The 12567-nt window shown below is 43.4% G+C and overlaps 1 protein-coding gene across 1 annotated transcript in view; it reads right to left on the bottom strand.

Annotated features, from left to right (window-relative positions):
• Positions 1–3101: 3101 nt before the first annotated feature.
• Positions 3102–12567, bottom strand: part of Chd64 (transgelin calponin-3) — a 59903-nt gene continuing 50437 nt past the window's right edge. The window contains exons 3-4 of the mRNA XM_022083238.2: positions 10427–10631; positions 3102–4045 (exon numbers count right to left, since the gene is read on the bottom strand). Of these exons, the coding sequence (XP_021938930.1) occupies positions 3875–4045; positions 10427–10631 (376 nt within the window). The 3' untranslated portion in view covers positions 3102–3874. The remainder of the gene's footprint in view (positions 4046–10426; positions 10632–12567) is intronic.

Here is a 12567-nt window from a genome sequence, read left to right as displayed (position 1 = left end):
TTGTATCAAGTCTTGAGAAGTCACTTGTCCCAAGTCGTCAGAAGTCACTTGTACCAAGTCTTGAGAAGTTGCTTGTCCCAAGTATTGAGAAGTCGCTTGTCCCAAGTATTGAGAAGTCGCTTGTCCCAAGTCTTAAGATTCGCTTGTCCCAAGTCTTGAGATGTCGCTTATCCCATGTATTTAGAAGTCGCTTGTCCCAAGTCTTGACAAATCGCTTGTCCCAAGTCTTGGGAAGTCGCTTGTCCCAAGTCTTGAGAAGTAGCTTGTCCCAAGTATAGAGAAGTCGCTTGTCCCAAGTCTTGAGAAGCCGCTTCTCCCAAGTCTTGAGAAGTAGCTTGTCCCAAGTCTTGAGAAGTCGCTTGTCCTAAGTCTTGAGCAGTCGCTTGTCCCAAGTCTTGAGAAGTCGCTTGTATAAAGTCTTGAGAAGTCGCTTGTCCCAAGTCTTGAAAAGTCGCTTGTCCCATGTCTTGAGAAGTCGCTTGTCTCATGTCTTCAGAAATCGCTTGCCCCAAGTCTTGAGAAGTCGCCTGTCCCAAGTCTTGAGAAGTCGCTTGTCCCAAGTCTTGAGAAGTCGCTTGTCCCAAGTATTGAAAAGTCGCTTTTCCCAAGTCTTGAGAAATAGCTTGTCTCAAGTCTTGAGAAGTCCCTTGTCCCTAGTCTTCAGAAGTCCCTTGTCCCAAGTAGTAGGAAGTCACTTGTCGCAAGTCTTGAAAAGTCACATGTCCCAAGTCTTGAGAAATCGCTTTTCCCAAGTCTTGAGAAGACGCTTGTCCCAAGTCTTGAGAAGTCGCTTGTCCCATGTATTGAGAAGTCGCTTGTCCCAAGTCTTGAGAAGTCGCTTGTCCCAAGTCTTGAGACGTCGCTTGTACCAAGTCTTGAGAAGTCGCTTGTCCCAAGTCTTGAGAAGTCGCTAGTCCCAAGTCTTGAGAAGTCGCTTGACTCAAGTCTTGAAAAGTCTCTTGTCCCAAGTCTTGAGAAGTCACTTGTCCCAAGTCTTGAGAATTCACTTGTACAAATCTTGAGAACTCACCTGTCACAACACCTGAGAAGTCACTTGACCCAAGTCTTGAGATGTCACTTTTCCCAAGTCTTGAGAAGTCACTAGTCCCAAGTCTTGAGAAGTCACTTGTCTCAAGTCTTGAGAAGTCACTTGCTCCAAGTTTTGATAAGTCACTTGTCCCAAGTCTTGAGAAGTCACTTGTCCCAAGTCTTAAGAAGGCACTTGTCAAAAGTCTTGAGAAGTCACTAGACCCAAGTCTTGATAAGTCACTTGTCCCAAGTTCTTGAGAAGTCACTTGTAACAAGTCTTGAAAAGTCACTTGTCCCAAGTCTTGATAAGTCACTGGTCTAAAATTCTTGAGAAGTCACTTGTCCCAAGTCTTCAGAAGACACTTGTACCTTGTCTTGAGAAGTCACTTGTCCCAAGTCTTGAGAAGTCACTTGTCCCAAGTCGTAGGAAATCACTTGTCCCAAGTCTTGAGAAGTCACTTGTCCCAAGTTTTGAAAAGTCACTTGTCCCAAGTGTTGAGAAGTCACTTGTCAAAAGCCTTCAGAAGTCCCTTGTGCCAAGTGACTTCTCAAGACTTGGGACAAGTGACTTCTCAAGACTTGGGACAATCGACTTCTCAAGACTTGGGACAAGTGACTTCTCAAGAGTTGGGACAAGCGATTTCCTACGACTTGGGACAAGTGACTTCTCAAGACTTCTGACAAGTGACTTCTCAAGACAAGGGACAAGTGGCTTCTCAAGACTTGGGACAAGTGACTTCTCAAGACTTGGGACAAGTGACTTCTCAATACTTGGGACAAGTGACTTTTCAAGACTTGGGACAAGTGACTTCTCAAGAACTTGGGACAAGTGACTTCTCAAGACTTGAGACAAGTGACTTCTCAAGACGTGGGACAAGCGACTTCTCAAGACTTGGGACAAGCGACTTCTCAAGACTTGGGACAAGTGACTTCTCAAGACTTGGGACAAGTGACTTCTCAAGACTTGGGATAAGTGACTTCTCAAGACTTGGGTCAAGTGACTTCTCAAGACTTGGGTCAAGTGACTTCTCAAGACTTGGGACAAGTGACTTCTCAAGAACTTGGGACAAGTGACTTATCAAGACTTGGGACAAGTGACTTATCAAGACTTGGGACAAGTGACTTCGCAAGACTTGGGACAAGTGACTTCCTACGACTTGGGACAAAGGACTTCTCAAGACTTGGGACAAGCGACTTCTCAAGACTTGGGACAAGCGACTTCTCAAGACTTAGGACATGTGACTTCTCAAGACTTGGGACAAGTGACTTCTCAAGACTTGGGACAAGTGACTTCTCAAGACTTGGGACATGCGACTCCTCAAGATTAGGTACAAGTGACTTCTCAAGACTTGGGACAAGTGATTTCTGACGACTTGGGACAAGTGACTTCTCACGATTTGGGACAAGTGACCTCTCAAGACTTGGAATAATTGACTTCTCAATACTTGGGACAAGTGATTTCTCAAGACTTGGGACAAGTGTCTTCTGTGACTTGGGACAAGTGACTTCTCAAGACTTGGGACAAGTGAATTCTCACGACTTGGGACATGCGACTTCTCACGAATTGCGAAATGCGACGTCTCAAGATTTGGGACTAGTGTCTTCTCAAGACTTGAGAAGAGTGACGTATCAATACTTGAGACATCCGAACTCTCAAGACTTTAGACAAGTGAATTCTCTAGACTTGGGACATGCGACTTCTCACGACTTGGGACATGCGACTTCTCAAGATTTAGTCTAGCGGTCAGAATGCTGGCCTTGTAATCCTGGGGTTCCGGGTTCGATTCCCGGTGGTGCCCAGATTTATAACTTGTGTTGGGCAATTCCATGGTCCAGGTATCACGGAGTTTTCTTCCGGGGCTTCCCAGGTTTTTCCATGGCATCCCAACAATTACTCCATGAAGAAGGTAATGGCAAATCACTTCTGGATCATTTGCCTAGGAAACATATGAACAGGTCCTTTTCAGAGGGAACTTGTTCATGTCACCAGGGGTCGGCTCCAACCCGACAGTATGAAAAAAAAGCAACGTAGCTTTCACTGTTCTCAGGGTAAAGAACTGAAGAAGAAGAAGAATAGTAAAATTAATGTTTATTTTCCAATTACATAAATTATACATTTCACAAAAGAAAGTTATATGAAGAGATTTATATTTCAACTTACATTCATAGTAAAATTTGTGAAATTTTTAACTGTTCCAACATTCTTAAGGTCTTTACCATCATTTTAACGGCTTCTAATTAAAAATAGTGCTCATATTTAATAGGTAACTAGAAACCTTACAAATATAGACTATACAATGCAACATAGCAACAGAAGTTCGTCACTGATTGAAAGTGAAGATAAATATCAACAAATCGACCCACCCAATTTTCAAGGAATGTTCAGAAATGTAAGACATAGAAGACATTGTGGTGGCTCATGGTATCTATGGGAGAGAAAAAAAAAGGCCATCCCTTAGATCTGGCAAAGGACTTTTGTACAAAATACTAAGACTATTCATTTAGTTTTTAAATATCTTGTCGAATATTGCAAGAACATCCTCATTTTGCTCACATCACTAACATGTTTCTTTATTTATTGGCACAAGAGAGAATTTGTGCATTTTTAATTATAAATATCAATTCCACTCCTTCCTCGCGTCCTACTTCCACCAGAATCCCCCTTTATTTCAGATGGCAAGCCAGGCTATTGGCTGAACCTCATTCACCGAGCACCAGGGTCACAGTGTTTAATAATACAGAGTCCTCACTCAGCGAATGATTTGAGTCCACGTGCAATAAACGCCAGTCGCTGGTGCACAGAGAGCAACAGCCAATAGTCTGTCTGGTTAGGACGAAGCGGCATTTACATGTGTCTGGTATTGCCAAAGTTTATGCCGCTCTGGTTGGCCCCCTTGTTGCTGCCATACTGAAGACTGATCACGCCTTGGCCTGCACGCATCTGTTCTTCGGAGAAGTTGCGAACGTTCTTCTCGGCTTCCTTCGGGCCGATGCTAGGCTTGCCAAAATTACCGGCCTGAAAACATGAATTGAATTAACCAATTCATAATATCTCAAATCAACAATCATTTCAATATAAAAAATTCATACAAACAAAACTGTTTACACTTTGAAGGACACTAATGTCAAACGAATTTCGACCTCAAGAGGTCAATCATCAGTGGTAAAAAAAATTTAAGAATCTTATTTCACCCATTTCTTCCATAACAATTAAGGAAAGAACGTAAAAATGAGAGCGTCTGAGAACAAGATGCTGCAAAACAGAGAACTTCATCAAATGTTATTAGGGTGACCAAAACAAGGATCAAAATGTGGTGAAGATATGAGAAAAGCAAAGAGAATTTTGGTTTGAAAACTTGAAGGGAAGACTAGGGCAAAGTTGCAAGAAAAATGAAGATGCATCTTAAAGAACAGTTTTTTCCAAACTTTTTTAAATCCGATTAACCCCTTTCATGGTAATGCGTAATCTAACACGACTTTCCTACGACCAATCTCATCTTTAATTCGGTTCGCTACATTCCACCTGGCACAGCAATAACTGACGCTCATACCCTGTTTTCTTGTTTTTGACACAATTTTTTACTGTTTACCCAATGGGGTAAAATGTTAAGTCACTCAAGAAAAAATTCACTTTTCTGAAGCAGACGACACAACATCTGAGAATGAATGAACAAATCAAGCAGAAACACCCATCAACCAGGCTGAAATAACAGTCTCCATGGTAACAGTACAGATAGGACTCGGTTTACGCCCACTTCACTTTTGCGCCTCCCATAGATCACGATTGGAGGGGGGGGGGGGGGGGGAGTGATGAGTCAAGACTCTGCCCAACTTCCTAGACACAGATGGTCCCACCACTGTAATAAAACTATAATACTAAATGATAAACTACAGCCTAAAATTTAAATAATTAAACAAAAAACGGAATATAAAATGCATTAATTGAGTAATTGAGAAATTGATACAGTTCTACCGCCATACTATAATTTATTATCAGAAAAGAAGAAAACCAAACAGACATCTATTATATCATTTTAAAGCAGTAAAATTTCTTTCTTTTTCTTAAAAATCATATAATTTTCAATACGTATATTTCATAAAATAAAACATTTTTCAAGTATTTTTTATTTATTACTGAAAATCTTGGAACGGAACCTAATGTATTTGTATATGTTCCCATTATATTTTTACTTCAATTTACGCTGCTTCATTTTACACCGTATATATGTCATGAACCAGATCCCGGCATAAACCGAGTCCTACCCGTACTCAGAAAGGGATGCTGTTAAAATCCATCTACCTGACAATTTATACTCCCACTATCACCAAATACTTGTGTGTCACTCCACGCTCAATTATCACCTTACAAAATACAAGGTGAATATGAGGAATTAATGTAGTAGTTTTACAAGTCAACAAACAAAGAAGTAAAGTAAAATTTTCTAAAACATACACTGTGAGAAAAGAGACCAAATTACTTATCATCTTAACACAAAACAAAAGAACCAGCCATTATTATTTCTTTTGTGACACCCCAAGGGGTTCAAAAACAACAAACAGGTTGAGAAGAAAGGTTATAGAGAAATCAGGTCAGAGAGTATCGACTGAATTCATTTGGTTCAGACACCAGAGATGGTCTATTCAGAACACAGTACAGAATCTGATATCACTCGCCATTTTAAAAATAAGAGCAAAATAAATATTGCAACACGAAACAAACGAGCGCAGAATGCAAACCACGCAGACATGAAATAGTTTTGTCGGGACAGAAACAGATGACACACTAGTTACTGGATTAAGGGAAAATGCCGTCTTCATGACAGTCTGACACTTCCACTGTTCCGAAAACAGGCAGTACCACTTTAAAGCAGAAAGGGGCTCGGGATTTAACTCGACTCACAAATAACTTCCTGCAGAACATTAGCAACATGGAAGAGCAGGCTGGAATACCGATATAAGGAAAGATTATAAAAAAAATGCAAAGAATGTGTGAAAGCTATGCAAAGGAGCATGTGCGACGTCATAAAATCTGAGAAAATGTTCAACTGACTTCATCAAAATAATGCTGAAGAAGATTTCTGCCTTCTGGGTTGTTGCGCTGTGTAGTCTGGTCGATGTTTACCAACGTTTCAGAGGTCATACTGCCTCCGTCATCAGGGCGATGAAGATTTCTGTCTTCTGGGTTGTTGCGCTGTGTAGTATGGTCGATGTTTACCAACGTTTCAGAGGTCATACTGCCTCCGTCATCGCTCTGATGACGGAGGCAGTATGACCTCTGAAACGTTGGTAAACATCGACCATACTACACAGCGCAACAACCCAGAAGACAGAAATCTTCATCGCCCTGATGACGGAGGCAGTATGACCTCTGAAACGTTGGTAAACATCGACCATACTACACAGCGCAACAACCCAGAAGACAGAAATCTTCATCGCCCTGATGACGGAGGCAGTATGACCTCTCAAACGTTGGTAAACATCGACCAGACTACACAGCGCAACAACCCAGAAGACAGAAATCTTCTTCGCCCTGATGATGGATGCAGTATGACCCCTGAAACGTTGCTAAACATCGACCAGACTACACAGCGCAACAACCCAGAAGACAGAAATCTTCATACTCTGATGACGGAGGCAGTATGACCTATGAAACGTTTTTTTAACATCGACCAGACTACACAGCGCAACAACCCAGAAGACAGAAATCTTCATACTCATCGCCCTGATGATGGAGGCAGTATGACCTCTGAAACAATTGGTTAACATCGACCAGACTACACAGCGCAACAACCCAGAAGACGGAAATCTTCAGACTCATCGCCCTGATGACGGAGGCAGTATGACCTCTGAAACGTTGGTAAACATCGACCATACTACACAATGCAACAACCCAGAAGACAGAAATCTTCATCGCCCTGATGACGGAGGCAGTATGACCTCTGAAACGTTGGTAAACATCGACCAGACTACATGGCGCAACAACCCAGAAGACAGAAATCTTCTTCGCCCTGATGATGGATGCAGTATGACCCCTGAAACGTTGCTAAACATCGACCAGACTACACAGCGCAACAACCCAGAAGACAGAAATCTTCATACTCTGATGACGGAGGCAGTATGACCTCTGAAACGTTGGTTAGCATCGACCAGACTACACAGCGCAACAACCCAGAAGACAGAAATCTTCATACTCTGATGACGGAGGCAGTATGACCTCTGAAACGTTGGTTAACATCGACCAGACTACACAGCGCAACAACCCAGAAGACAGAAATCTTCATACTCTGATGACGGAGGCAGTATGACCTCTGAAACGTTGCTTAACATCGACCAGACTACACAGCGCAACAACCCAGAAGACAGAAATCTTCATACTCATCGCCCTGATGACGGAGGCAGTATGACCTCTGAAACGTTGGTAAACATCGACCAGACTACACAGCGCAACAACCCAGAAGACAGAAATCTTCTTCGCCCTGATGATGGATGCAGTATGACCCCTGAAACGTTGCTAAACATCGACCAGACTACACAGCGCAACAACCCAGAAGACAGAAATCTTCATACTCTGATGACGGAGGCAGTATGACCTCTGAAACGTTGGTTAACATCGACCAGACTACACAGCGCAACAACCCAGAAGACAGAAATCTTCATACTCATCGCCCTGATGACGGAGGCAGTATGACCTCTGAAACGTTGGTAAATATCGACCATACTACACAGCGCAACAACCCAGAAGACAGAAATCTTCATCGCCCTGATGACGGAGGCAGTATGACCTCTGAAACGTTGGTAAACATCGACCAGACTACACAGCGCAACAACCCAGAAGACAGAAATCTTCTTCGCCCTGATGATGGATGCAGTATGACCCCTGAAACGTTGCTAAACATCGACCAGACTACACAGCGCAACAACCCAGAAGACAGAAATCTTCATCGCCCTGATGACGGAGGCAGTATGACCTCTGAAACGTTGGTAAACATCGACCAGACTACACAGCGCAACAACCCAGAAGACAGAAATCTTCTTCGCCCTGATGATGGATGCAGTATGACCCCTGAAACGTTGCTAAACATCGACCAGACTACACAGCGCAACAACCCAGAAGACAGAAATCTTCATCGCCCTGATGACGGAGGCAGTATGACCTCTGAAACGTTGGTAAACATCGACCAGACTACACAGCGCAACAACCCAGAAGACAGAACTCTTCATACTCTGATGACGGAGGCAGTATGACCTCTGAAACGTTGGTAAACATCAACCAGACTACACAGCGCAACAACCCAGAAGACAGAAATCTTCATACTCTGATGACGGAGGCAGTATGACCTCAGAAACGTTGGTAAACATCTACCAGACTACACAACGCAACAACCCAGAAGACAGAAATCTTCTTCGCCCTGATGATGGATGCAGTATGACCCCTGAAACGTTGCTAAACATCGACCAGACTACACAGCGCAACAACCCAGAAGACAGAAATCTTCATACTCTGATGACGGAGGCAGTATGACCTCTGAAACGTTGGTTAACATCGACCAGACTACACAGCGCAACAACCCAGAAGACAGAAATCTTCATACTCATCGCCCTGATGACGGAGGCAGTATGACCTCTGAAACGTTGGTAAATATCGACCATACTACACAGCGCAACAACCCAGAAGACAGAAATCTTCATCGCCCTGATGACGGAGGCAGTATGACCTCTGAAACGTTGGTAAACATCGACCAGACTACACAGCGCAACAACCCAGAAGACAGAAATCTTCTTCGCCCTGATGATGGATGCAGTATGACCCCTGAAACGTTGCTAAACATCGACCAGACTACACAGCGCAACAACCCAGAAGACAGAAATCTTCATACTCTGATGACGGAGGCAGTATGACCTCTGAAACGTTGGTAAACATCGACCAGACTACACAGCGCAACAACCCAGAAGACAGAAATCTTCTTCGCCCTGATGATGGATGCAGTATGACCCCTGAAACGTTGCTAAACATCGACCAGACTACACAGCGCAACAACCCAGAAGACAGAAATCTTCATACTCTGATGACGGAGGCAGTATGACCTCTGAAACGTTGGTTAACATCGACCAGACTACACAGCGCAACAACCCAGAAGACAGAAATCTTCATACTCATCGCCCTGATGACGGAGGCAGTATGACCTCTGAAACGTTGGTAAATATCGACCATACTACACAGCGCAACAACCCAGAAGACAGAAATCTTCATCGCCCTGATGACGGAGGCAGTATGACCTCTGAAACGTTGGTAAACATCGACCAGACTACACAGCGCAACAACCCAGAAGACAGAAATCTTCTTCGCCCTGATGATGGATGCAGTATGACCCCTGAAACGTTGCTAAACATCGACCAGACTACACAGCGCAACAACCCAGAAGACAGAAATCTTCATCGCCCTGATGACGGAGGCAGTATGACCTCTGAAACGTTGGTAAACATCGACCAGACTACACAGCGCAACAACCCAGAAGACAGAACTCTTCATACTCTGATGACGGAGGCAGTATGACCTCTGAAACGTTGGTAAACATCAACCAGACTACACAGCGCAACAACCCAGAAGACAGAAATCTTCATACTCTGATGACGGAGGCAGTATGACCTCAGAAACGTTGGTAAACATCTACCAGACTACACAACGCAACAACCCAGAAGACAGAAATCTTCTTCGCCCTGATGATGGATGCAGTATGACCCCTGAAACGTTGCTAAACATCGACCAGACTACACAGCGCAACAACCCAGAAGACAGAAATCTTCATACTCTGATGACGGAGGCAGTATGACCTCTGAAACGTTGGTTAACATCGACCAGACTACACAACGCAACAACCCAGAAGACAGAAATCTTCTTCGCCCTGATGATGGATGCAGTATGACCCCTGAAACGTTGCTAAACATCGACCAGACTACACAGCGCAACAACCCAGAAGACAGAAATCTTCATACTCTGATGACGGAGGCAGTATGACCTCTGAAACGTTGGTTAACATCGACCAGACTACACAGCGCAACAACCCAGAAGACAGAAATCTTCAGACTCACCGCTGTGAAAACCTCAAATCTTACATAATGCAGTTTCAGACCCTTTTGCAAATTCAGAGTTTCTATTAAGATTCATTTTCATTATATGAGAAACGGAAGTGCGACATAGCCAGGTGGTGCTGGTGGATAGACACGGAAGTCTGTCCTGACCAGCTGCCCACTCAGTCGCTGCTCTCTCGGACAAATAGGACATGTAATAGTAGATCCTGTACTTTAATTCATTTTTGAATCTTTGTGCAGCGAAGTCGGAAGACTACACACGGTTGCACGGTTTAAAATCTTCTGCAATGCCACCGCTCTCACTCACCTTCCTGCCGAGAGACTGCAGACAGATGACGACCGAGTTCAGATTTTGCCGTTCCCACAAATCTACGGTCTGGAAGGTTTCTTGAGGTGGAACACCCAGATCTCTGGCTGCTTCGAGGAACACGTTGATGTTTTCCATACACTTAAACGCCATAGTGCTTTGATTAATTTTCTTCGCTGATCCTGGCTTGATGCAGTTTACTAACCTGAAATGCCGAACATTACAATTAACTTCACGTGTGTTTAGTACAACCAAATAACTGTCCCACCATTAATAAATAAAATATAATTCAAATATATATATTATTACATATTTTAATTATATTAATTATATTTATTATATTGATTATACTTCTATAAATGGCTCACCATACAAAAATAGGTAAATATAAGTAAAATATAAATGCCATTCAGGTCTACAACATTTATTTTGAGCATTTCTGACATGGCGTAAAATCAAAAAGTAAACAATAAAGTATGTATCTGAGCGGAACAGTGGCTTAAGGACCTGAGGTTTTCTCAGAGTAGAGATACTGATTATGGTGGATTTCTGAATTCTGGTAATGGTTGCCAACATTTTAGAGGAAAATTGGTAACCACCTGCAGGTCTATATAGTGTCACAAACCAGGTCACAATCAAAAACGCATGTTTGCTACTGATCAACTACGCCATCAATGTACTTACACCTAAACTAAATAAACAACAAAACCTATCGCAGATGCAAAACTCCACTCGGAAAATATGTTCTCCACGTAAGGTTTATAAGCCTGTTATAAACAGAATGAAATAAAATTCGCGCACAGGAATTTGCCTCGTAATTGACATAGCAATACCGACTGACAGGAATGTTATTAAGAAGGAAGGAGAAAAGATCTTGAAATACAAGGACCTTCTCATATACGAGGTGCGATCGGAAAGTTTCAAGACTGTGTCAATAGAGGGCGAACCGGATTTAGTACGAGCTTCTGCCGCTAGGGGGTGCGGCCTACATTCATAGTGAATCAGTGTGCCAGCCGGCATCATCGAATTAACATTTGTTTCTTAGTTACGGGCGTTTTGGTAGTGCATTACACCGACCCTCCTGCGATTTCGGAATGGCGGATTTTCATGAACAAATCAAATTTTGCCAAAGACTCGCCAAAACGGCTACGGAAACCTATTAAATACTAAAGCAAGCATTTGGGGAGTCCGCAATGGGACGTGCACAAACTTTTGTGTGGCATTCACGTTTTAAAAATGGCCGAACCTCTGTCGATGATGACGAGCGTTCTGGACGACCATCTTCGAGCACAACGCCCGAAAATGTTACGAAGATCGACGTCGTACCATCAACGACTTGTGCGACATTGTTGGGATAGGCTATGGGACCTGTCAGCTGATTCTAAAGGAAGAACTCCACATGCGACGCATCCTGTCTGAGGACCAGAAGCAGAATCGACTTCTCGTTTGTCAGGAGCTCAAAGATCTTGCAAGAACCGACCCCAACTTCCTTTCTAGGCTCCGTGTGACTTCTTCCTCTTCCCAAAGATGAAAATTCAGCTAAAGGGAAGGAGATTTGAGACGATAGAAGAGATTCAGGCAGAATCGCAGATGGTGCTTGACAGGCTGACAAAGAAAGATTTCCAGGGATGCTTCCAGGCTTGGCAACGGCGCTAGGATCGTTGTGTTCACTCCCAGGGGAACTAAGTCGAGGGTGATGGATGAATTTAATACCTGAGATAAGTGTGCGGGTTTTTATAGGCGCAGTCTTGAAACTTTCCGATCGCATCTCGTACTTCTTTTAAAAGAAGTAAGTCGGAAGTATTCTACAATATATGTCCTGAGACGCTGTTTTTCTAGATACACATCACCGTCAAATGGGGCAAAACACTTCTCAGCGGTGTTATTTGTCACGATGACACACGAAGAGCGTTGATGGACACAGCACGGCTCAGCTGTGACCGAATGATCATGGAACGACGAACACTGCGAAATGCTCATTAACCCTCGGTGTCTGTTATGGACCGGAATACGCGCTACGTTACCCTCGTTGACGTCAACCAGACGCTAATTTGCTTCGACGACTGGAGAAGCGTCTCCGTGAGACAAAACGTGCGTGAATGAAGGTCGCGCGAGGGACTGTACGGACGCCATACTTGAAG

Source organism: Zootermopsis nevadensis, unplaced genomic scaffold, assembly GCF_977971745.1.
Source record: "Zootermopsis nevadensis isolate Lab colony 2312 unplaced genomic scaffold, Znev_1.0 Znev_ptg000016l, whole genome shotgun sequence".
NCBI lineage: Eukaryota > Metazoa > Arthropoda > Insecta > Blattodea > Termopsidae > Zootermopsis > Zootermopsis nevadensis.
The sequence above is the reverse complement of the archived record's forward strand: the minus strand, read 5'-3'. Positions and strand labels throughout refer to the sequence as shown.